We start from the raw sequence: 25293 nt of genomic DNA, 5'->3' as shown, positions 1-25293 counted from the left end.
CGAATATTCGGCTGCACCATAGTATATATATATATATATATATATATACTTAAACCAAAGAAAAATGTCGAAGAAGAGACAAAATATTTTTTCGTTTAAAGTCAAATTATTTTAACAAGTAATCTTTTAAGCCAAGGTCAGTATTTTTTTACAGTAACACAGCAAAAATTATGAGGCTATGAAACCATTTATATTGACTGGGATGTTATTCTGTTGGTTTTTCTCCCTCAACATTAAGTCTGGCTGGAATAAAGAAATTCTGCGAATGACGGGAATATTAAATAAAGAACACCTTTTTTTACCGTATGAAAGAGTCGTTCAGGTAGCTTCCCCGCATTGGGAAAGTACTTGGCTTTTTAAATATCAAATTATATCCGGTATTTTGAAGCGTTCCATTTACTGGTGAGCTGCTGAATATCACCCATAACAAATTGTAATGAATTAGAATTGCTTTAATGTAAATATGAATGGTAGCTATACTATTCGTGTGTAATATTTAGAAAAGAAAAACACCTCATCCCACCTTTTATTTTTCTTCATATTTAGCACTGAAACGCTTGTTTTTGGTAAAAAGGTATTTGATATTTTTTTTTCGCTTGTTTACCTTATCATGAGTCTTGCTTAAAGAAGGTTCTGTGATAATTTTCTAGGGTCCCGCAAAGCAAGGGTTCTTTTAATAAAATTTAACAAACATTTATCTTTTATATATATATTTAGAAAAAACAAATGCTAATCACCATTTCAAAGTAATGTCTTTAAATGCATAAAAAGAAGTAACTTTGTTTCATATAATGTTTATTAAAATTCAGATGGTCGTGAGGTTGTCCCGTATAGCTAAAGGTATGGTTTTCGTGATTTTCTTTGGAAAGTCATTCTAGGATTTACTTCGTTTTTGTATTTGTGCCTGTGTTAATATTGGCATAATGACTCTCCCTAGACACAAAATAAGCTGGAACAATTGATTTACTTTCTGGAGAATGTTCTGTTACACGAATCTTTGGAACTTGTTTATGGAGGCATGTCAGTGAAGTAAATGTGACCACCGAATGATCTTTTTCGGCGACTTGAACCCTCGAGATTGTTGTTTTTACAATGGTCACTAATGACATGGCTAGCGGCGTTTCGGAGCTTAATAAAATTGTTTCGTTTTTATTTTCGGATAGCATTTCTTGGGGGAAATTGATAGCGAAAAATGTTGATGTCGCACAGAGCCAAATAACCGGAAAATATTTTTAGAACGAAATTCATGAGTTTCCTTTTTTAAAAAGCTGGACGAAGCATGGAGTTTCGCATTAGGACGCCCACATAAGTTGGAATTTCTCCGTTTTGCCGGGGAATTTTCCAATTATTTTTTCTCATTGTTTTCGAAATGATGAGAGGCATCTTTATATGAAAAAATACTTTTTGGAAATCTTTCACCCCCCCCCCCCATCAGCCCAGACCAATTGTGGACAATTTTTTCGGCACTACGCATTTAAAAACCGCGGGAGAAGCCTTTTTGGTTAAAAAAAAAAAAAATTGCAAATATTTTCAGAGGAAAAAGTGATTTAAGGGAGATTTGGCTGTTATTTCTAGCACAACGTACGATCACCTTTCTCGTGTATTGATATTTTAAAATATTTTTCTTCCCATAAACACATTTAGTTGTTTGATGCGGCCCGTTGTCCATTTTTGGGATATAAACACACACAAAAAAAGTAATTTAAATTAACTCCCCAAACAAGCGAGGCTGTATGTATGTGTGTAAGAAAAAAATATTTGCTAACAGAAAAGTATGCTACTAAAATGAATTATCTTCTACATTTTTTAAAAATCACTGTGGGTAAACCCAGCAGTTACCTTTTCAGGCTCTCCAATATTTCAATACTATAAACAAACAAGAGGAGGGAAAGACTTCAATATTAATGTATGTGCCTTTGCGTATTTAATATAATGGAATCTCACCTGTAAACACTGTCAGTTATCGGAGTTCGAATCCAGCCTGAGTTAACTTTCTTTTCACTCCTATATTGTCAAAGAAATGTCCCAACTGCTGAGGTGAAGGTAATTTTGAATCAAACCAATTGTAATTGTAATTTTTAATTAAGCACAACGAAAGCGTTCTCAACGATACACCTTTTAGAAATTTTCTACGAGTTTTCGGTCTTCCAAATCAACATTCTCAGATTTCTACGCACAATATTGTTTGGATGATTTAAGGGATAGAAGAGGAAAAAAAAAAGTGACCTTTTGTAGAATTGTTCAGTATCGAAAATCGGAGACCCATTTTGACAGTCAGCCACAACCGTTAAGAAATGGAATTTAAAATGCTTTAATTCTATGATAAGTTGTAAAACAATTTGATTGCAGACAATAACAATTAATCGTTAAATTTTGGAGTTGTCTCCCATAAATAACTTTTCCTCTCCAATTAATTTTTTTTTTTTGCGCGCACTAAGTATATTAGTTTCCATGTAACTCTGGGGAGTACACTTGTTCCTCTACTATTTTCGTAATCAATTATCTTCCGTTGTTTAAAGAAAAATACCTTTTCTGGAAATTGCATCCCTAATCCAGCTGCATCATTGAAATCCCATTTAAGAAAGCTAATACTAGATTGCTAGTTAAATTAGGTGTGGAGAATGTTAATCAGCAAGAATTTTTTGAGCCATGCTTTTTTTTTTCTCCTGGTATGTTTTGCTACAAGTTCTAGTTTATATTCAAATGTAGGATGAACTTGCATTTTATACAGGTTGATTGACAAAGATTCACTCACAAACATGCTAAAAAATAGCATATAAACATGCTATTTTTCTCTGTCTGACACGGCTACAATAATGGTTTCTTTTCATCGTATACCACCTCTTCTTGCAGCCAACTCTCCTTCATTCCTACAATATTTGACTTTACTCAATCCGTCTTCCATAGATCTGCAGCTTTGCAGCACTCTCTTGTCCCATGTTTTCTTATAGCTATCAACTTGCAGGATTCCAAATAGAACACCTAGCTGGGAGTCTACAAAGGTCTTGAGCATTACTTCTCATCCTTGGATTGAACAATATATGAAATAAAAAGGGATAGCATCTATTTGAAGCTAATGTTTGAAGTATGTTTTGGTGTCCTAAGAACAACTGCAATTATTGTCATATCTTAATTTGTGGCAAAAGTTAAGTCTGATATTGGATTAAGATACATGGTTGGAAACTTGAGTGATTGATAACTCAATGCCCCTTCCCCCAGTCACATTCAAAATCCCATCCTACTGTCTCCAGAAAGCAATGTCATAATAGATATGTTATACCAAGGAAAAACAAGGTTGGTCAAAGTGGGGCATCTGTTAAAAGGTGAGTTTATCAGTTCATCTTTATGGTGGTGCCATAAATCATGAGTATTGCTATTTATGATTTCAAGATATTGTGACAAGACTACAAAACCTACATGATGAAAATATAAAGCAGTAACTAAATTGAATGCTACAGCATATTCCAAGGAGCATGATAGCTACAATAATGCAAGAAAAAAATAGTCTGAAAGTGATGATAAAAGGCTAGTGTTTAAAGGAAGACATTAAAAAGTAACAAGAACAAATGTGCAATTAAGGGTGCACATTTACTGTATTTGAAATTCAGTTTCTTTCCTAATTGTAAAATGTGTGCACTCGTAAGTACACAGATTGGAGGGGAACACTACCCATGGGATAAATTATCATTAAAACTGTTTGTCTTTGAAGACATAAACAAAGTATTTCATGTTGTCAGGTAATGGTGAATCAAAATTTATTACTTAAAATTACTAATTTTTAATCATTAAAAGCAAATTATTTCTCAGCACCATGGAATCCTGAAAGAAATTCCGCAATGAAGGTGTGATTGCATAAATTAAATACAGATGCTTTATTGGTGTCTAGTGCAATAACATTTTCACTAAATTTCTAAATAGTAAATACCTAATGGTGAGTGATATAGAAGAGCAGATCTTTAGTAGCTCTAACTTTACAGAAGCCATACTAGTAATCATAAATGAGAAGATTCAAGGTGTTAGCAGTTATGGTTGCTGTTTTTGTTAAGAGTTTCTATCACCCTTGAGGTGTTCAGAATGAAAGCAATAGGTTGACAGTGGGGTTGTCCTTTTTGCAACATACTAAATAGAGAAAGAATTGAAAAGCTTAATGTGGTTGGGGGCTTGTTTGCTGGCATATTGTTTGAAAGTAATGGGAGGGAAACTCAGATCTGATTCCCTTAGTGGTTTGAAGCAACCACTGGTACTGTTGTGTGCATTACCTGTATACATAGTGGAGAGGAATTGTTTTAGAAAAGTTTTATTCTGAATTTGGATCTAACATGGGCAGCAAATGTGAAAACATTATTTAGTGAACCATCAAGGTTGGGAAGTGGAATGGAGACACTTCAAAATTGGTAGAGGTTCTTTTGGCAAAGGAGTCAGGTGTCTTTGTAGTCTGATGCATGTAGGCAAACTTTGTTCCACACAACCATATAAGAGTTTATAGTGTGGGCAAAAGCTATCCAGCTTATACAGATGGGTGATTCCACCACACACCGCCAGGTTATAAGTATGTCCTTTGAGTGAACTACTAAAACCAGGGTATTTGGAGTTATGACTCTTGCTTGTGTCAGATGTTAAGAAACTTACCAAATGTATTGCTTCAGTCATCTGCATAACTGTTTTTGATTAATTGAGTGAAGCACATGTATGCCAGGTTAGCATAGTTAACATAGAACTGCCAGAATTCCAACCAGTCAGCTGATTTGAAGTGGCAGAAGATCTGGGGCAAAAGTGATATGTAGTATGTGGTGAGTAGAGATAAAATAGTGTAGTTGGATGACATGACAGATGGTGATAGTTTAATAGCTATTGGATGAAACATATCAAGGTTCTTTGGAGTGTTTGTGCATCCATCAGTGATGTGTATAGGTTTTGGAATTAATTACTATAAATTTAAGTGCTGCAAATGAAAATATGTTGGTTTCAAATTTTGGTACAAGACCAACAATTTCATGTGATGGGATGAGTCAATTACGTCAACTGCAGTGTTCAACAGGTACTTATTTTATTGGTTCCAGAAGGATAAAAGGCAAAGTCAACCGAGGCAGAATTTGAACTCAGAAAGCAAAGACATGAAATGCTGTTAAGCATTTTACTCAGTGCAGTACAGGTCTAGTCATACACAAAATATGTCTAGTCTGCCAGCTCACCACTTTTCAGTTCATTTTCTTCTCCACTCCCCACTTTTTCATGAGAAGATACAAAAAGTGTGTAAGGTTTAATATAAGGGAGTATACATTTAGACTTAGATCAGCCGGATTGGAAAAAAAAAAAACCGTACAATCAACAGTTTTAACTGCTATCATCTGTTCTGTTTTGAGGCAAAGGAGTATTTAGTGGAGTAGATCATGACAAGTATGGGATAGTCATAGTTGGAACTCCTTTACTCCTTTGAATAAGAGCAGACTTGAGGATGAACATTGTTCTTTTCTCATAGAAACTGATATTCTTTCATTTTTTTAATTCTTTTATTTGTTTGTCATTTGACTGTGGCCATGCTGGAGCACTGCCTTTAGTCAAACAAATCGACCCCAGGACTTATTCTTTGTAAGCCTAATACTTATCCAATCGATCTGTTGCCGAACGGGGACGTAAAGACACCAACATCACTTGTCAAGCGATGATGGGGGGACAAACACAGACACACACAACAGGCTTCTTTCAGTTCTACCAAAACTACTCAAGGCTTTGGTTGGCCCGAGGTTATAGTAGAAGACACTGGATCTATTCCATCTGATTCACAGATTTTTTAATTAACCTTTTTTAACTAAACAGTTTGAAACTTCGAATACTGGAATTTTGTCAAAAACGTTCAGAGTAAACCGTGTTCTACGTGAGAAATTCTACCAGTATTCGAAGTTTCAAACTGTTTAGTAAAAAAAAAGTTTAAAAACCTGTGATTGAGATGGAATAGATCCAAGACACTTACCCAAGGTGCCCTGCGGTGGGACTGAGCCCGGAACCATGTGGCTGGTAAGTAAGCTACTTACCATAGCCACTCCAGTGCCCATCTCTGCAAATAACTAAATAATCGGACTATCAAATATTAATTTCAGAAAATATGTGATTCGAACCGTTATCCACAGGATATTTTAATAGCTCCGTCGAAATTTTTTTTATAGTGGTTTAATGTTTGTGTTGCTCAGTAGTTCACTCCCTCCATCAAATCGGAATTGCACAGTTGCACGGTATACTACACGTCAGATGACGAAGCGACGGAGTGCTTTGCTCAAAAATACTTACCACATTCTAAGGTGTGCTGTTTTATGTTGAGAAAATATACAGCAGTAATTAACCCACCTTACTTAACATTAAAGGTCATTAGTTGTAAATAGTGAGTATAGCATGTTGTTTCTACGTGGCCCCTACTATTTTGTACAAGAGGACATTGCTTACAGACATAAAATCCAATATATTCGACAACTTCAATGAATAAATGATTATAACACTAAAAAAAAAAAATACAAAATAGCTTAAATATCTATTCCATGCATATATAATCGCGTAGTTTGGTCTCATCAAAATTCTTCTAATCATACACAATTTCTCTTTCATGTATAAAGCTAGCACAACTTACACAGCCACACGTACGCGTTGTAAGTTTTAAACGTTTGCAGAAAAATAACATTTGAGGATATTTTATGTCTGGTGTGAAGTTAAAAAATCAAACTCAAAAGACATTGTTAAATTTGGGGAGATCGACTTGTGAAAAATCGAAAGAAATATAGGTAGATTATTTTATTTATTGAAATAATACAAGGGACGTAATTATGTGAAACATTGCGCAATCCCTGTGTGGTGCACCAACTGGCTTGAGTGCATTGGAAAGTGTTTGGGTGTTTTGTATTTCAGGTGTGCATATGGTTCGTATTTTAACTTAAAACCATAATGTAAATACTACTACATTGTATTATACTGTTCCTGGATCACTTTGACACTCTTTGCTACTAGAACAGTCGTTATAACATCTTCCCCTTAAGTTTTAATTATTAAACATCCTTACCCTAACTTCTCAGAAATGTCATGAAACGTAGAAACGAAAATACAGGAACTGATTTAATTTAACAAAGTTGAAGCAAATATTGTTCAGTCATATGAATTCAAATTTTTTCTAATGCTTTATTGAGAATTAGCCAGAAATTTATATTTGTTCGGTATGGTCCATTGATCATGACATATGACCAGTGTTTAGAACTGTGTGTTTGGTCTGCGATCTGTGGGTATAATCTGGTGATTTCAGCTGTTGCACCAACCGCTTTTTTGTATTTCCTGACTTTTGTTTTGCCCACTTTATATTTCAAAAGATCTATATGTGAGGAACAAATTCGTTTGCATTCACCGTTTATTTTTGCAATTCCGTTCCGGTTTTAAGAATACAAACAAAACAAGTACAGAGATGAATAAGCTTAAATATTTTTCTCCACACTTGTAAGAGTTATATATGAATTAATTTGATTTACTGTCGTCAGTGTTTTGAGTTGTCTTTAAAATTTGTAGAGAGAAATACCAATACTCCACGTCTGTAATTAAGGGAGTGTGCAGTCACCTGTCGTATTTTTTGTAACACTTTAAACTTCGGTGAAATTAACTCGATTTGTTCCTTCCTGCACACAAAATGTGATTTACAAACACTATTTTCTTAAATCAGGTATCTTTCAGTTTTAAATGGACAATTGATCCACAAGAACCACTTTATAGTAAATCGACGGAAAATTTCAGCACTTCTGTTTTCCTCCGGTTCCATGTATCTAAGTTCAGGTTTTGTAGTGGTACATACGATACTAAATATCCAAACAAATGTTTCAGGGTCTTTTCTCCAACGATCCACTTTTCAGATTGTGAAGGGAACTTAAATCATCCATCTATTTCCATAATAGAATTTTTCGCAAGACTCCACTATCCTTGCAGATAATTCACTCCATTGTGGTGGGCCTGTTAAAGTGATTTTGTTTTTATACTTTTACAAATTTCCTAAGAACAACCTCATTAACTAATATTATTCATTGTTTTTCAGCCATAAAAAGAAAGAGGGAAAGAGAACATAGCATATCCTATTGTATATAATATTTTTACAAAATGGTTGAAGAATTTGTCTCAAAAACTTTGGCACTTCTTGAAGAAGAGCGAAATGCAGAAATAAAAGAAAATAGGTATTTATTATTATTATTATTGAGTGAGAGAGCAGTGCATGCCTTCAAAGTGACACTGGGATGCAAATGTATGAAGCCCAGTATACTCATCATGTTGGGACACACACACACACACGTGTGTGTCCCAACTGCCATTGCTTGATAGCCCGTGTTGGTTTGCTTATATCTATAATCTAGTGGTTTGACAAAAGAGATTGATAAAATAAGTACCAGACTTTAAAAAATAAGGGGTTGATTTGATTGACTAAACCTTTGAATGCAGTGAAACAAGTAAAATATAAAACGTTAAAAATATGCAAAGAATGGTAATTAGTTTTAATAATTTATTTTTCATTTCTTGAAATTATCAGAAAAGACTATTTTTTTCATTTTAAAATTAGGTTAGACATTGAATTTTAATCTGTTTCTTAAATGGTTTTCCAGCTATTTTTATGAGAAACTTCCTCCAAAACAATTAGAAAAGAAAGGAGTCTGCCTTCTAAAGCTGCACCTTGCTAGCCAGGCATCTGGTTTTTATGGTCGTATGATTGTTACACTTGAACCATGGATGAAGAAAGAACTACCATCTCATTCATTTACACCAGGTAATATTTTACATTTTGAAAATTACACAATGTACATTAATATTGTATTTTTTGTTTTATTATGAAATATAATGAAGACCACATGGTTGGGAACCCTTGCTTCCCAACCATGTAGTCTTGGATTCAGTTCCACTGTGCAGCATCTTGGCTAAGTGCCTTCTATTATAGCACTGGGTCGACCAAATTTGATAAATTGAAACTGAAAAAAGAGGCTTGTCATATATGTATTTATATGTATATATGTGTGTGTTTGTGTGTATCCTTGACTTGACGTCATGTGATGGTTGCAAATGAGCATCACCATCATACAAGCAATGTTGTTTCATTTCCTGTCTTCCATGGTGAAATAATACCTTGCTTAGAAATAGGTGAGGATTGGAAATAGGAAAGGTGTCCAGCCATAGAAAATCTTTTTCAACAAATTCCACCTGACTCATGCAAGCATGGAATTGGATGTTAAACAATGATGATGATGTCTCTAGTCTTGAAAAGCTTTTAAAGGTTGATACTTTGCTCCTCTAGATGTAAGCATAGCTAAGTAATTAAGAAATTCCCCATGCAACTATGAAGTCCCAGGGTCGATTCCACTCTGTGACATCTTAAGTGTTTTCACCATAGACCTGAATAGCTTCGAGCCTTAGAAGAGAATTTTGATTGGCATAAATTGTATAGAGGCCCATTGGATGTACTGTGTCTGTAATTCAAAGGTCCAACCTTATCACACTGTATCACTCAGATTTTATGGCCCTGGGCAGTAGTAGAAGACACTTGTCCTAAATGCTACTCAGTGGGCAGAACTCAAAACCATGTAGATGGGAAGCAACACACCCACACTTACACCATATCTGTCTTCTTGTCTTGATGTGTAACAGTTGTAATTGTCACTGTTATGCATGTGATATCATTTGTTTCCAGTTTTCCTTGTCTTTCATTAAACTATCAATAAATTATACAGAATTTTTTTTTCAGTTAAAATTTAATTTACATAATGCAATGCTATGTTTTTTTAATTTGACTATCACTTTCTAGTGCTATGTGAGTGTCTTGAGAGGTGTCCCATAATGTTTCATGATACACATAGAATTATTGATTTCAGTACCAACTGTTAATAGATAATTGAATTTATTTTACATTTTATAGGTGACATTGTTCAGCTCAGTTTAAATCAGAAAAATGCTGCACAGTCTGAGAATATTGCAGTTGGTATTGTTTCCAAGACCACCTCTAACAGTATTTCAGTAGCATTTGATGAATATAAAGACATAGAGACCATGTCTTCTGATGCTCATTATAAACTTCTCAAAATTGCTAATGATGTGACTTATAAGAGATTAAAAAGGTAAATTCATATTCCATTTTTAAATTTCTATTAATTTCCCTAATTTAGTGTTTTGTTTAATGAAAATTAATTTTTAATTAGTATGTAATTATGTTGCTATGATAAAAGAATAATTAAAGAGTTGAATAATTTGAATTCCATAGTTTATTTGACTTTTACAATTGTTGAGCAAAAACAAATTTTCCTAAAATCTATGTATGGTTTCAAATACATGCATACACACATACATATTCATATATTCACTCATATATTGAGGTAATATTTTACTACTGAATGCCCTTCCTGTTAATAAGTTTTATCCACTTTTCAAGTAAGGGACTTCTTATTTTATGCATCTTCCAAAGTGCACTGTCAACAGATGGTACATTGATAGGAGAAATGGCAGCAATTTTACTGTTTGTAACTATCGGTAGATATTAAAAATCTTTTATTAAGAATTTTCTTGTCAATGAATATTTTCAATCAAATTAATTCAATTAAAACTTTTTTTCAGTGCTGTAAGTGGATTACATAAAGCAGGAAATGGAAGAGCCAGCGATTTATTGGATATTTTATTTAATCATAAATTCATTCCTTCAGAAAAATGTCATGGTAGGTTGCAATTGTCTTGTATGTTACAATAGCTTAACCCTTTGAATTCACAAATATTATGCTTCAGAGAGTATGAATATATAGTATCATAGTTCTTTCCTCCTCTCTAATAGGCAGAGCCACCTTAGTGTTCTGTTAGCAGTGAGATCCTTGGTTTTTACTATGGTAACTTTTAGGCCTTCAAACTCTAAACCATTCTTTCAAGGTTGAGCTTTCAGATTGGTAAATGCAAAGTAGATTGGTTTGTTCTTAGTTAAGAAATTCTCTTGCAGTTTTCTCTCTAAAAATATGACCATATCTTGGTACAGATTTAAACTGCATCATTTTCAAGGATAGATTGTATACATATCTTTCCTATAGATATGTATATAGGAAAGGCATCCAGCTGTAGAAACTATGCTAAAGCAGACACTGGAACACGACATCGTCCTTTGGCTTGTTGGATCCTGTCAAACTGTTCAACTTGTTACAGACTGACATTATCTTCCTCTTCATTATTTATCATCTGTTTACCATGCTGGGTTGGGTTGGATGGTTTGACAGGAGCTGATAAGGCTGGAGGCCACACAAAGCTCCATTGTGTGTTTGGGAATGGTTTGTGTCGCTGGATGCCCTTCCTAATGCCGGTGACATACTTATAAATTTTGGAAGGCAGAGAAAAATGCTGTCCTGAAACCTCCCATGTCTCACAATGGATTAATAAATTTCTTTTATAAGCATGTTTCTTTTTCTTTTTTAGATTTTACATTTTACAATACAAATCTTGATGAATCTCAGAGAGAAGCTGTGAAATTTGCAATAAATCAAAAGAATATCGCTATAATTCATGGGCCACCTGGTACAGGAAAAACTACCACAGTTATTGAGATTTTGTTGCAAGCTGTCAAGCAGAAACAAAAGGTATATGCTTCCCATTAAAAAGACTTTGCATTCATAAAACTGAGGATTACAATTTATTGGAAAGTAGCATGTTTTGTTGAACTAATTCAGTATATGGCTGGTATTTATTTTATCAACATGAAACAGGTGCAGGCATGGCAGTGTGGTTAAGAAGTTTGCTTTCAAACTATATGCTTTTGGGTTCATTTCCATTGCATGGCACCTTGGGCAAGCATTTCTACTATAATCCCAGTTAGTCTCAGGTCAGTCAAAGCATTATGAGTGAATTTGGTAGATGAAAACCGAAAAAAGCTTATCGTGTGCATGTGTGTATGTAGGTATCTCTTTGTCTTGACATCATGTGCTAGTTGCCATAAAAGCAGTGTCATTCACTTTCATTATTCTACAGAAACCTTGTCTGGTCATGAGGAAATATTACATTTCTTGAGAGCAGGTGAGGTTTAACAACAGGAAGGGCATCTGGGCAAAGAAGATCTGTTTCAGTAAACTCCTTCCAACCTATGCAAGCTTGGAAAGTAGATGCTAAAATGATGATGAGGATGAGACAGATGACAGAACACAGTTCTCTCCAGACAGGATTTGAGGTTAGGATGTATAGAAACAAAACTACTATTACTTCATCATTTAACATTCATGTCCCATGCTGGCATGGGTTGGATATTTGACAGGATCAGATGTATCCAAGGATTGCCTCCTGCTCCAGTGTCTGCTTTGGCATGGTTTTTATGGTTGGATACCCTTCCTAATCAAACCACTTTACAGCTTGGATGGTGTTTTTTTTTGTGCCACCAACACTGAGGTCACCGTACAATTTGCTAGATTATGAACCTTGGGTGGTGGTGGGATCAACTTCATGATATGAGAACGAGGGGATTACTATGAGAAGATGGGTGACAGAGCAGGCTTTTGTTGAGGGATCTGCTTGGTTACTCACATCTAATAGAAGAAAGGGATAAAAAAAAAAAGAGAAAATTATCAGTAGGAGCTGCAAAAGATAGATAATGGTGAGGAGATACCCAAATGGTCCCCACCAGACACAAGCTGAGTAGAAGTGGGTGGGTGGTTTGCAATGTTGTATGGAAAAGAGTATGAAGAAATAGGGGGCTAAGTGGAGGACACTGTCAAAATGAGTAAGGCTGAAGGTTGGATAAATGAAGAACAAGGATCTGGGTAGGATAGAGAATTGTAGAAGAGTGATTGAGTGGGGAATAGCAGGAGTGGTAAGACGGTACAGTTGCTGGGGGGGGGGGGGACAAGAGAGGGAGATAACATGGTTGGGTATTCTGTAGGAGCCAGAGAGGGGAAAGACAAGCATAATGCTTGAAAGGTAGTGGAGAAAATAAACAGCACTTCCAGGACTCAGTTTTGCTGAGGTGGACAAGTCTTTTCAAGAACTTCATATCACCAGAAACTATCTACTAAATTCTATTCACAAGATATTGGTCAACCTGATGTTACACTAGAAGACAGTTACTCAAGTTGCCACAGTCTAGGATTGAACCTGCGATCACATGATTGCAAAGCTAATTTCATAATCACACAATGATGTCTGCATCCATGCTTTTTTTTTTCTAGGTTCTTGTGTGTGCACCCTCTAATATTGCTGTGGATAATCTTGTGGACAGATTAGCCCTGCTGAAACAGAATATTCTTCGTATTGGTCATCCAGCTCGTCAATTGCCACATCTACAAAAATATTGTTTAGATGCAATTCTTTCATCAAGTGATGGTGGAAAGCTAATCATGGATGTCAAGAAGGATTTGGATAAAGCTTATGTAAGTTTACTAGACAGGTTGCGGATTCATCTGTATATCTATTCATCTGTATATCTATCTGTTACTATCTATATATGTCTATCTACCTGAAAAATACCCACTCACCTATCCACCTACCTACATACATGCATACAAATATATGTGATGTTATACATTTTCATGTTTCCTCTGCAGCTATAGCTTATTTCAGATTGTGTTTACTAAAGGTTTTTTTCTTGTAACTTTAGTTAGTATAACTATAGTTAGTCTTTTAAGAGACTGCCTAACCTTAACAATACAAGCACAGGTTTCATGCTAAAACAATGATGATGGATATTATGATATTTTCATTATTGTCATCATTATTAAATTGGTTTGATTTTAAATGAATAACAATAAACATCTTGGTTGTTGACAGTGTAGCAGCAAATATAAGAAAAATGTTATAATGTTAGAGCTTGTATGTTAAGACGAATGACAAAAGATATGGCTTTTTTGTCAATTTTACAGTCTCACTGTTAAATAAAAAATAAAATAAAGACATGCAAAAATAACAATGATATATAGTTAAATACATTTTATTTTTAGAATCAACTCCTGAAATCAAATAAAGGTGGAGAAAAATATAAATATAGAGAAGAGATAAAGGTCTTGCGAAAAGAACTTCATCAAAGAACATTACAGAGTAGCACTGAAATCCTAAAGCGTGCTGATATTATCCTATCCACCTTAACAAGTGCATCTGATGATGGACCCCTTAAAGAATTGAAATATAATTATTTTGACATGGTTATCGTTGATGAATGTTCACAGGTAATACTCTATATTAATTATTAAATAGTGTTTCACAACAGCTCAGAGAAGCAACTTCTATGAAACAGCTTTCAACTATGATCCAGCAGTTAGTTATGCAGATAACACTAAAGTTTCCATTGATGCTATGACAATTTAGTGCATACACTGCAAAGCATGGAAGTAACCTGGAGAGACACCTGGGCTGTGCTGCTGCGGTGGAAAGGTTAAACTCCCTGCAATGCCCCAACCTCCAGAGCCCTTGAAAACAGTTGCTCCCATACTGCTGTTAAGAAACTTTGATGTACCCAGACTCTGCAAATGGAACAAGGCTGGTTGTTAAAACAGCCATGCCCCATGTGTTTGAAGCAACAGTAATTACAGGCAACATGATGTGTGAGAATGTCTCCATTCCAAGGATCCCTCTCATCTCAAATGATTTCCCCTTTAAGTTCAAAACACTGCAGTTTCCTGTCAAACTGAGCTTTGCGATGTCTATCAGCAAAGGACAATGTCAATCTCTAAAGGTGGTGGAACTTAAACTCCTTCAACCATGCTTCTCACATGGTCAGCTGTATGTTGGATGTTCCAGAGTTGACATTCTCAGTGGCAAGACAGAAAACAGAGTATATGAAGAAGCACTTGCATGAATAATATGTGCATGTGATGTACTGAAGTGTAAAACCATTGAGTGTTAAAAATATTACTTTCTGAGAAATACACTAATCGTACAGTACAAGCAAAGGGCATTGTGTTAAGGCTATGAGTTTATAACCTGAGTGAAACCGTGTCCTTCTGCTTGTAACATATTATAGATAATGAAGGCAGTCTTAAACAATTATTTCTTTTGTCACTCAGAATCTCTTTTTCTTCTCAGAAGGATTTGATTTAAGAAAGTCTACCTTCATTTACTATACTTCAGTAGATTCTCACACTTGCAAACTTGGATGAAAGTGGTATTGTTACTCTTGACATCAGCAAAACTTTTGACTGTATCTAGTGCTGAGTTCAAATTCTATTGAGGTCTACTTCATCTTTTATCCTTTCAGACTAGTGAAAGCATCAGATCAAATGCTTTGTGATATCTGTTCCAGCACTTTGCATTCTGAATTCAAATCACACCATAGCCTGTCTGTTGCCCAGTTTAACACCACTACCTGGCACCTTTGGTGTCTTTAGTGGAGACCACTCTGTTGCCAGAATTCAGGCCTGGTTACTGGTTTGAAGATATCTCTTTGTCCTTTCCTTTCACCAGTCTTGGGGGCCCTGTAATAGGTCATGAGCAATGTTTTCCTTCCTAAAAGTAAAAAAAAAAAAAAAAAGAAAAAGTTCTGTGTTATTTTATATCTAAGAATCAATATTATAAGGATTTGTTAAAATCCTTTTGATATCTTAATTTAATTCAAATTCTTAAAATTTTATAAAAATATTTTTTCTATGTTGTTAGGCAACTGAAGCTGCCTGTTGGATACCAATTCCTCGAGCTCCTAAATGTGTTTTGGCTGGAGATCACTGCCAGCTTCCACCTACTATTATATCAAAGGAGTATGTATTTTCACATTTTACATTTTAATTTTTTTTTTCTGTAAGATGGTGGTGATGGAGACAGGGATGTATAATATTTACATTTAGGTCTGTCTTGACCATTGTATTCATATTCCTCCTCTCAGTCACATTTGCTTTCAATAGGCACAGACAGCATTGAATAGAGTGGGCTCTTGTCTTGTTAAGAACATGAGTACCTCTCTAGTGCTGGTCGTATGATAAAGTGCACCCAGTACACTCTGTAAAGTGATTGGCAATAAGTAGGATATCCAGTTGTAGAAAGATGCCTACAAAGGAACATGAGAGTGAGGCACAACTCCCATCTTCTCTAGTTGAGCAGTAACATTGCATAATAACAGACTTGAACTGTGACAACCCTTTCAACCCATGCCAGCATGGAAAAGCAGATATAATGATGACAATGTTGATGACAATGACGTTGATGTTATGTAAATTTGTGAAAATTGTGTCACTGCCCACACAGTCTGGCTTGGAATAATAATTATAAAAATGAGAACACATGAACTTAATCACTACTGGGCTTCAAATCTACTGAGGGAGAAACTTCTGATTTGCTGGGGTCAAAGGGCAGAACTGAATGCATGTCTAGAACAGAAGGTCACATTTTGACTTAACCTCGTCCGAGAGTTACAGAAAGTGATCTCAGCAACTAAGGCAGAAAGAGTTTCATGTGATGTTAGTGTATTAATAAAATGGATATGGAGAATTTTGTTTTGAAAGGGCAGCTTTTCATTATGTTTCATTTGTATATCTAAATATATAGGAATCAGCAACTTGTATTGGTGCATTCTCACAAACAGGGATTCCTTAGCGATACAGAGAGGTTGAGGGACAATGAATCCAGTGTTTTTAGAGTATGGCAATCCAGCTTGAGAAATTGTCATTTCTTATACAAAAGTTTAGATGTCCCTAGCACTTACCAAAAACTAAAGTTGTATGAGATTACATGCTAAGGCAGTCTCACTTCATCAAGCTTCAATTTGGTATTTGGTTCTTTGTTTCTAATTGTTTTCTATTCTGTATTTGAAGGGCAGCTAGTGCAGGTTTAGAGATAACACTGATGGAGAGAGTCTTGAAGGAATATGGAAATAAAGTAAAGAAAATGTTAGCCACTCAGTACCGAATGCATCAGCATATTATGGAATGGTCATCGAAACAGCTGTATGACAATGAACTCATTGCAGATTCTTCTGTTAAAAATCATCTTCTGAAGTAAGGATTTTATGATATTGTTTGAAGAATATCTGTTCTTATTATAAATATCTAGTAACATTTATTTTAGTAAGAACCACTGTTAGCATATTAATAAAATTTGAATTTCTTTTTAGAATGCTTTTATGGTTTCAATGTTATTAATATGTATTATATTAATTATTATACATGGTTACTGTGCCAGTGCCACATAAAAAGCATCTGTGTGGTGCCATGTAAAATTACCCATGTGGTGCCACATAAAAGCACCCAGCACACTCTGTAAAGTGGTTGGCATTAGAAAGAGCATCCAGCCGTAGAAATCATGCCAAATCAGACTGGATTCTGCTCAGCTTGCCAGCTCTGGTCATACTGTCCAACCCATACCAGCATGGACAATAGATGTTAAATGAGGATGATGATGATTATACATGGTTATCCCACATTACTCTGTAAGGAACATTGGGTTGGTTTCTCTGACATATATACTGCTCATGGATGGGATGCCAGTCTGTTGCAGGATTATTCATTTTTACCAGCTGAGTGGACTGGGGCAATGTGGAATGAAGTGTTTTGCTCAAGAACATCACACATTGCCCAGTCCAGGGATTGAAATCACAATGTTATGATCCCGAGTCCAACACCCTAACCACTAAACCATGTATCTGCACATTACTGATTCTATTATTATACATCTTCACTGTAAATCTGTTCCTTTTCATCATGGGGTGCTCCATTTTGCTTTATAAGTTACAAGGGGGCTACAACAGAGCTGGTGCCACAAAAAGCACCCAGTACACTCTGTAAAGGAGTTGTTGTAAGGAGGGGCAATCAGCCATAGAAATTATGCCAAAAGTGATACATTGGAAGAAAATGTGGTCCTCTGATTACCTAACCCATTCAATCCTGTCAAACTATTCTACCTATGCCTGCATGAAAGAGGATGTAAAATAATGAGGATGATGATGATGATGAGGAGGAGGATATACTTTTGGTAAGAAACCTATTGGCTAAGGTAAAATGATTCCTGAAAGATCAGTTTTCCAGTTCTTAACTTGGAATAAATTCAAAATATCTGCATATTTTTATATCAGTAGATTATTGACTCTTCGGTTTCTAAAACTAGATTATATTCCCAAGATATCATGTTTATTTTGCAGAGCTAATGGAAAAAAAGAAAAAAGAAAAAAAGGTTAAAATGATTTAAATTAAAACTTCCCATTAAAATTCCATGTTAATTTATGTTCCAAACACCTGCTTAAAAATGACAATATCATTTTATTAGTTTCAATTAGTTTTCCAAATTAATTGAAACAAAAACAACAAATATACTAACAAAAGGGTTAAGACATTTTCATAAATTTTCTTAGGGATTTGGACAGAATAGAAGAAAATGAACTAACTACAGAACCACTAATATTGATTGACACTGCTGGTTGTAATCTGCCTGAACTGGAAGTTCCAGAAGAAATATCAAAGGGCAATGAAGGTTTGCATAATTTTTCTTTTCTGTTCTTTTTCTTTATTTTGATATAACTTGATGTAAGGAAGTAATTAGATTGTAACAAGTTGTCTGCAATGTTACCACTACCATCATCATCATTTCAACACCTTTTTCATGCTTACATGGGTCAGACAGAATTTGTTGAAACAGATTTTCTACAGGTGGATGCCCTTCCTGTCACCTACACTCACCTGTTTCCAAGCAAGCTAATGTTTCCCCATGGTTGGATGTGTTTTCATGGAAGACTGGAAATGAAGGATACCACTTACATGATGGTGATGCTTGTTTACAACTATCACATGATGTTGAGACAAAGAGACATGATCAAACACACTGACACTCACAATAGGTTTATTTCAGTTTCCATCTTCCAAATTCACTTATAAGGCTTTGGTCTGCACAGCACTGTAGTAGAAAACACATGCCTAAAGTGCCACTCAGAGGGACTGAACCTGAAACCATATAGTTGGAAAGTGAATCCCTACACTACACAGCCATGTTTATGCTTACATATCTAATGATGTAATATGTTCCATCTTAGTTACAATTATATATGTTTCTTAAAATAGAACATGCTTCTGCTGGTACTATAATTCTATGTAGAAATCTCATTCATATTAGTTTTTCATCCTCTCATGTACAAAGTAAAGATCATTTTATCAAACTGAACCTTACTATTTCTTCCCTTACTGCTATCACCGCCAACTTGTCATTCTCTTTTCATCTTGTAAATATCTGTTCACATTAGATGCCTGCATGGCTGTGTGGATAAGAAGTTTGCTTCCCAACCACATTGTTTTGGGTTCATTCCTACTGTGTCTTCTACTCTAATTCCAAGCTGATCAAAACCTTGTGAGTGGATTTGATAGATGCAATTGGAAGAAGCCCATCATGTATGTGTGTGTGTGTTTGTTTACATTTGTACTCTACAAAAGTCGCAATCTACAAGCAGTGTTGTTATTACTTTCTGTGCCAACAAATCATTCGCTCACTTCGCACCTTCAAAGACTTGTGAAATTAGAGATCCCTCACCTAAAAAACAAATGATAGTTCCCAACAGGAATGGTATTTGATTGTAGAACAATGCCTGAATAATGTATCCTCCTGACCCATGCTAACAGGGGAAAACAAACAAAACTGAAGGAATGGTATCTATTTAGAGTTGTTTTAGTTTTGAAGTTTTCTGCCTCTATGTCAGTGGTTCTCAATTACGGTTAATATGACCCTTGGGGGTCCATATAAGATTTTATGGTTAAAGTTTATTTGCAATAAATTGGTTATACTTCTACAATACACAAGATATTTTAACACTTTTTTAATACAATATTTAATTATAAAAATATAAAAGGAATTTTTAAACATCAAATGACCATGGGGGTCCATCCGAATAAAATAGGAATCAAAGGGGTCCATAGGCAAAAAATGGTTGAGAACCACTGTTCTTTGTGATTCTTGAAAGATTACATTTGCATTCTTACTATACAGAGTAATTAAGTCCAAATGAATTGTACACTTTGCAATATATTCCTTACATCACTTACATGTACGTTTTCTTTTTGTACCATTCATTTTGAATGATGCTGTATTAAATTTTTTTTTTTTTCCATCTACAGGGGAGGCTGAAATTGTTAATTACCATGTAAGGAAGCTTATATCTAGTGGTCTTTCAGTTGAAGAAATTGCAGTTATTGCACCATACAACCTTCAGGTATTACTTAGAATCCTACATTTGTCTTATATATATATATATATATATATGTATGTATACTCGCTAATAATAAATGCAAAATTCTCTCTGTTCATCTGGGACCCCTGCATCTCAGTCTACATTTGCTCTACATAGACATATTATACCATTTTGGAATCAGAATGATCCCATGATTGAAAATCTATCCAGCATTGGGATCAGATCTGGATGAGGATTTATTATATTCTAACAGTTGAAAATTAAAATTTTAAAAGCACTCCAAAAATTCATGAACTTAAAAGTTTTTCATTTAAACTGAATTTAAAGTAATACCATATTGGTAGGGTACCAATAAATGCTTTATTATTATCACTCCCTTTAGTTTTGCGCTGCAGGCCCAATTAGCTTACCTTCACAGGGGCTAGCTTCAAAGTCCACATGGAGTGCAGTTCTTAAGCTAAATATATATATTTTGTAGGTTGAGTTACTGCGACTGAAAATGAGTTCTGATTATCCAAAATTGGAAATAAAGTCAGTTGATGGTTTCCAAGGCCGAGAGAAAGAAGCTGTTGTTATTTCCTTAGTGAGGTCAAATCAAAAAGGTGAGCAAACTTTTCAAATTCCCTTTCACCTTCTGAAAACAAAATAAAACATTCAAGTAATAAATAAAAATAAAACATGCAGCATAAATTTATGAATTATCTTAAAAACATCTGGTATCTATCTTCAAAACCTTATGATTTTCATAATTATTTGCAATAATTTTAGAAGTGTATAAAGTGTATATCTATGTATCATACTTAATGTATAATACTTTCGGTTTCAGTCCCACTGTTTGACTCCTTGGGCAAGTGTCTTCTACCATGCGAGTGGGTTTGGTAGATGGAACTGAAAGAAGCCTGTTGTATATGTGTGTGTGTGTGCATGTGTTTGTTCCTCAGTACCACTTGACAACTGGTGCTGGTGTGTTTACACCCCTGTAACTCAGTGGTTTGGCAAAAGGGACTGATAGAATAAGTAGCAGGTTTTACAAAAAATGTGTTGGGTCGATTCAACTAAAATTTTTTAAGGTGGTGCCCCAGCATGGCCACAGTCTAATAAACTGAAACAAGTAAAAGATACACTGTATTTATCCTGAGGTAACATCTCTTATGGTCATGCTGTGTTAAAAACAATAAATATCAGGAGACATCTCAGCTGTGGCCAGTGAGAATATTAGATTCAGTATATCTTTTTTGGATCTTTTCAATGATACATACTTGTAGCCAGTCCACATTCTCAGGCTTTCTCTTGTCTGATGTAGTGAACTGTGACTAAAACATTCTCTGATGTTTCTAGTAGTCACTTGGTCCATTAGAAAGACCAAAATGCATCTGGCATTCTTGCTGACCACTGCTGAGATGATTTGCCATCTCCTGATGATATTTGTGTTTTTAATATAGCACATCCATAATAAATACTGTGGTAATTGGCCTATTAATTGTGTCTATATGTTATGTATGATTCATAGATGGCTATTTTAATAGCACCTCAGTTGCAGATACCATATTTATATGATTATGTAAGAATCTAAATAAATTTCTGAAAATGTTTTCCATTTTTATTTTCTAGGAGATGTTGGTTTTCTATCAGAAAGCAGACGTATAAATGTAGCGATAACAAGAGCCCGCCGTCACTTAACTGTTGTTTGTGACAGTGAAACTATGAGACATGACAAATTTCTGTCTTCGTTAATGGATCATTTCTTCGATAAAGGATTTGTTTATTCAGCAAATCAGTATTTAAATGGTTTGTATTCATGCAAATAATGACATCATCATTGTTCATCAGTGTTTACTTTCTCATGCTTGCATAGATCAGACAGAATTTGTTGAGGTAAATTTTCTACAGCCAGCTGTCCTTATTTCCAAGCAAGGTAATATTTCCCCATGGCTGGACATATTTTCACAGAAGACTGGAAATGAACAACACCACTTGTGTAACAGTAATGCTTGTTTACAATTATCATGTGATGTCATGACTAGGAGACATAAACTCTCGCGCACACACACACACAGCAGGGATAATCAGTTGGTCTGAACCTGAAGTCACATGGTTAGGAAGTGTACCTCTTCACCACACAGCCATGCCTATGCCTACATATCTAATGTTATATGTTCCATATTAGTTATATCTACATGTTTATTAGCATAGGACATGTTGGTGGTGCCATAATAACTACTGATTATTCCATGTGAGTAGACATGTAGCTCCTCAACAGCAAGAAACCTGTTTTGTTGTGGCCCCTTCATTCATACTTGAAGTTCTCATTTCCAAGCACAAAGCTGCTTCCCTCTCCTCAGTCAAAGGAGATCTTGATTTGTAAGCTGCATGACAACTTCACCAGTGCTAGTGGCACAAAAAAGTATCCAGTATATTCTGTAAAGTGGTTGGCTTTAGAAAGAACATCCAGCTGTAGAAACCATACTAGAACAGATATTGGAGTGTTATTCAGTCTTTGGATCTGTTGGATCCTGTCAAACTGCCTAGTCTATGCATGGGAGGTGGATGTTAAAAAATGATGATGAGAGTGAGTAGAATAACAAATAAATGTACTGAATGCATTGTCATCATTGAACATTGTTTAATAATTATTTCCATAATTATGAAAGAAAATTTTATTTTCATTATTTATTTCTATGTAGTCTAAAGAATTCTAAAGTTGAAATTATTTATTACTCAATTCTTTAGTTTATATATTTTAATGTTTAAAATTACTTATTAAAATATCAACAAATAATTATCTCAAGCATCTCTCTAGGTTCTTTTTTTTTTTCTCTTAAACTAATTTTTAATTAATATGAATTGTAAATTTTTAAATTTTGTTTTAAACAGATGAAATTGTAGACCGGTCATCCTTAAGAAAATTGGAAATAATGAATGGCATTGAAATTGGTAAAAATGCTAACAGAAAAAAACCCAAACCATGTGATGATAAACAAAAGTATTGTATATATTTTAAGCTTCTGTGAAATTTACTTGTAATTCTATATTTTGGAGTGACCTATGTTTTTTTTTTATTATCAACTTGACTGTGGTTTGTTTCAGATTTTGGTTTGAAAACATAAACAGTCTAATCCTTCATTTCCCCCTTTTCTTCAAATATAAAAAGCATAATCACTTCCATATTTTAAATAATTAAATATTGTGTGTTTGAAGTAAGTTTATAATTTTAAACCCTTTAGTGTTCAGATTATTCTGTTGACTGTTATGCTTGTTTGTTCACATTGTTTTGAATTATTCATGATCTTATTGCTTTGAGATTTCGATGGTGTGCTTGTTTATTTTTAGTATGGCATCGTAGAGAAGGTGTGACAGGCTGAATATGGCCAGTTTGAACATAAAACAGGCCAGATATGGCCGATTTAAACAGTAAGGGGTTAAACAACACATTTGAAATAGGGGTAGACACTTTTGAAGCAGACCTGGAGTAGAGAAGGTATGTCATTGACAAAGTTGCATGTCACAAAGCTAGCTGACTGATTGCTTGGCAAAATGATTAATCAAACACTTGATTAATTAATTGGATAATAATAATAGGAAGTGCTGATTTCTAATTGTGGAAGAAACCTATGGAAAGGGTAGACCCAGGAGACAAAGTGGTGAGAAAAGACCTTCAAACTTTGAACCTCACAGAGGAGATGACAAGAGACAGAGACTTCTGGTGATTCACTGTGCATAATAAGACATGTCAAGCTACTTTTTGGCACTGGAGGCAAACTCATACACACATGCAGATATATACATATGCACATCTCTTTATCTATCTGTATGTATACACATAAATACAGTAGCGTGCCAGGTATCCTATGATGGATACCTCTTATGTGTTTAAATGTACATTGTATTTATATAAATAATATACAATATCTTGACTAATTTTTCTACATGCTAAGCCACTGGTAGTAAAAATTTCTAAAGTTTTTCCTACCCTGATATTATTAATGTATATATACACATATAGATAAAGAGGGAGAGGTTGCAATTTATTAATTGAATGCAATTGAAATATAAACTTTCCGTCTCCTCATACACATAATCAGAAATATACTTACACATAGACAGAGAGAGGTGGGGAGAACAAGAGAAACATTAAAATGCTTGATATCAAATAAGTCAACATTGAACCAGTGACGTCAGACAGGTGGTTTCAATACAGCTGTACCAAAACATCTCATGTCCACTCCACTGATTCCTTTGCTGTTACTGACCCAGGGGAGCTTGTGTCTTTGTTTCTTGTCTGCGAGGATTGTGGCTCATCTGCTCATTAGTTTGGATTACAGTCCTTACTTTTTACTATTTCAGCAAAATATCTAAAGCCGACAAGGATGCGAAACGACATAATGAGCTGCATAAAACTCTCACAGATTTCTCAAAAAACTCGGAGGAAACTGCGAAAATTTTCCCATCTACACTGAATTCTTTTGAAAGAATGTTGGTACATGAAGTAAGGAAAAATATTTCAAGTTTTTCTTGTTTTTTTTATTGATGTTTTTGGAAAAAAATTTGTGTTAAAACATATTGCTTTTTAGTAGTGTCATTTTTGTCATTTGAAACACTATTTTTGTATTTCATAGATTCAATCTTGTTACAAATTTATAACATGGGAATCAATACAGTTCACTTGTGAATTTGATGACAAACCAAAGATCATTTTATACTTTTTTAAACTATAAAATCTGTAAAAGACACTGTGAAACTAATACTACCAAAATGCAAGAATGTTATCTATATTAGATTTATCAAAATAAATTTATTTTTAGAATAATTATTTATATATAAGCTTATTCTAAAATTAAATTCTTTTTATTGTTATTTTTTTCAGATAGCCAACAAATTGGGTTTGATACATATCAGTGAAGGAGACGGCAAGGACAGACAAATAATTGTTAAAAAATCAGATGATGAACAACAAGTAATTAGCCATAATGATACACTTGAAAATAACCCTTCCAAATACTTGGTTGATAATGAACCTGGAGATAGCTGTACAGGAATGTCTACTGTTTCTTCCTCTAACTGTGATGATGATACAACAACAAACCAAGCAATGTCTATTGATTCAAGTGAATTGTTGGATGAATCACTACTTATGACAGAAAAACAGGATAAAAAAACGAAGAAAGTAAAGAAACAAAATAAATCAGTGCCGG

General features: G+C 34.6%; 1 protein-coding gene across 9 annotated transcripts in view; it reads left to right on the top strand.

Annotated features, from left to right (window-relative positions):
- The window catches only part of LOC106872665 (DNA-binding protein SMUBP-2), a 26155-nt gene continuing 862 nt past the window's right edge, over window positions 1-25293 (top strand). Inside the window, exons 1-17 of one of the 9 annotated variants that reach the window (XM_089361770.1) lie at window positions 1-136; window positions 8057-8192; window positions 8616-8776; window positions 9917-10115; window positions 10609-10706; window positions 11446-11606; window positions 13182-13382; window positions 13950-14174; window positions 15601-15698; window positions 16749-16931; window positions 18281-18399; window positions 20028-20122; window positions 20580-20703; window positions 21713-21889; window positions 22976-23084; window positions 24446-24587; window positions 24966-25293. The exon at window positions 24966-25293 is cut by the window's right edge and continues 862 nt beyond it. In XM_089361770.1, coding sequence (XP_089217896.1) covers window positions 8119-8192; window positions 8616-8776; window positions 9917-10115; window positions 10609-10706; window positions 11446-11606; window positions 13182-13382; window positions 13950-14174; window positions 15601-15698; window positions 16749-16931; window positions 18281-18399; window positions 20028-20122; window positions 20580-20703; window positions 21713-21889; window positions 22976-23084; window positions 24446-24587; window positions 24966-25293 — 2494 coding nt within the window. In that variant the 5' untranslated portion in view covers window positions 1-136; window positions 8057-8118. Of the gene's footprint in view, window positions 575-2428; window positions 3324-5983; window positions 6377-6625; window positions 6771-6797; window positions 6933-7407; window positions 7471-8056; window positions 8193-8615; window positions 8777-9916; window positions 10116-10608; window positions 10707-11445; window positions 11607-13181; window positions 13383-13949; window positions 14175-15600; window positions 15699-16748; window positions 16932-18280; window positions 18400-20027; window positions 20123-20579; window positions 20704-21712; window positions 21890-22975; window positions 23085-24445; window positions 24588-24965 lie in introns of those variants that run through there. The other 8 variants (XM_089361773.1, XM_089361775.1, XM_089361771.1 and 5 more) reach the window with 8 other exon arrangements.

This window comes from Octopus bimaculoides, chromosome 13, assembly GCF_046866305.1.
Source record: "Octopus bimaculoides isolate indiv1 chromosome 13, ASM4686630v1, whole genome shotgun sequence".
Classification (NCBI taxonomy): Eukaryota; Metazoa; Mollusca; class Cephalopoda; order Octopoda; family Octopodidae; genus Octopus; species Octopus bimaculoides.
This window is presented reverse-complemented; position numbering and strand designations above follow the sequence as displayed.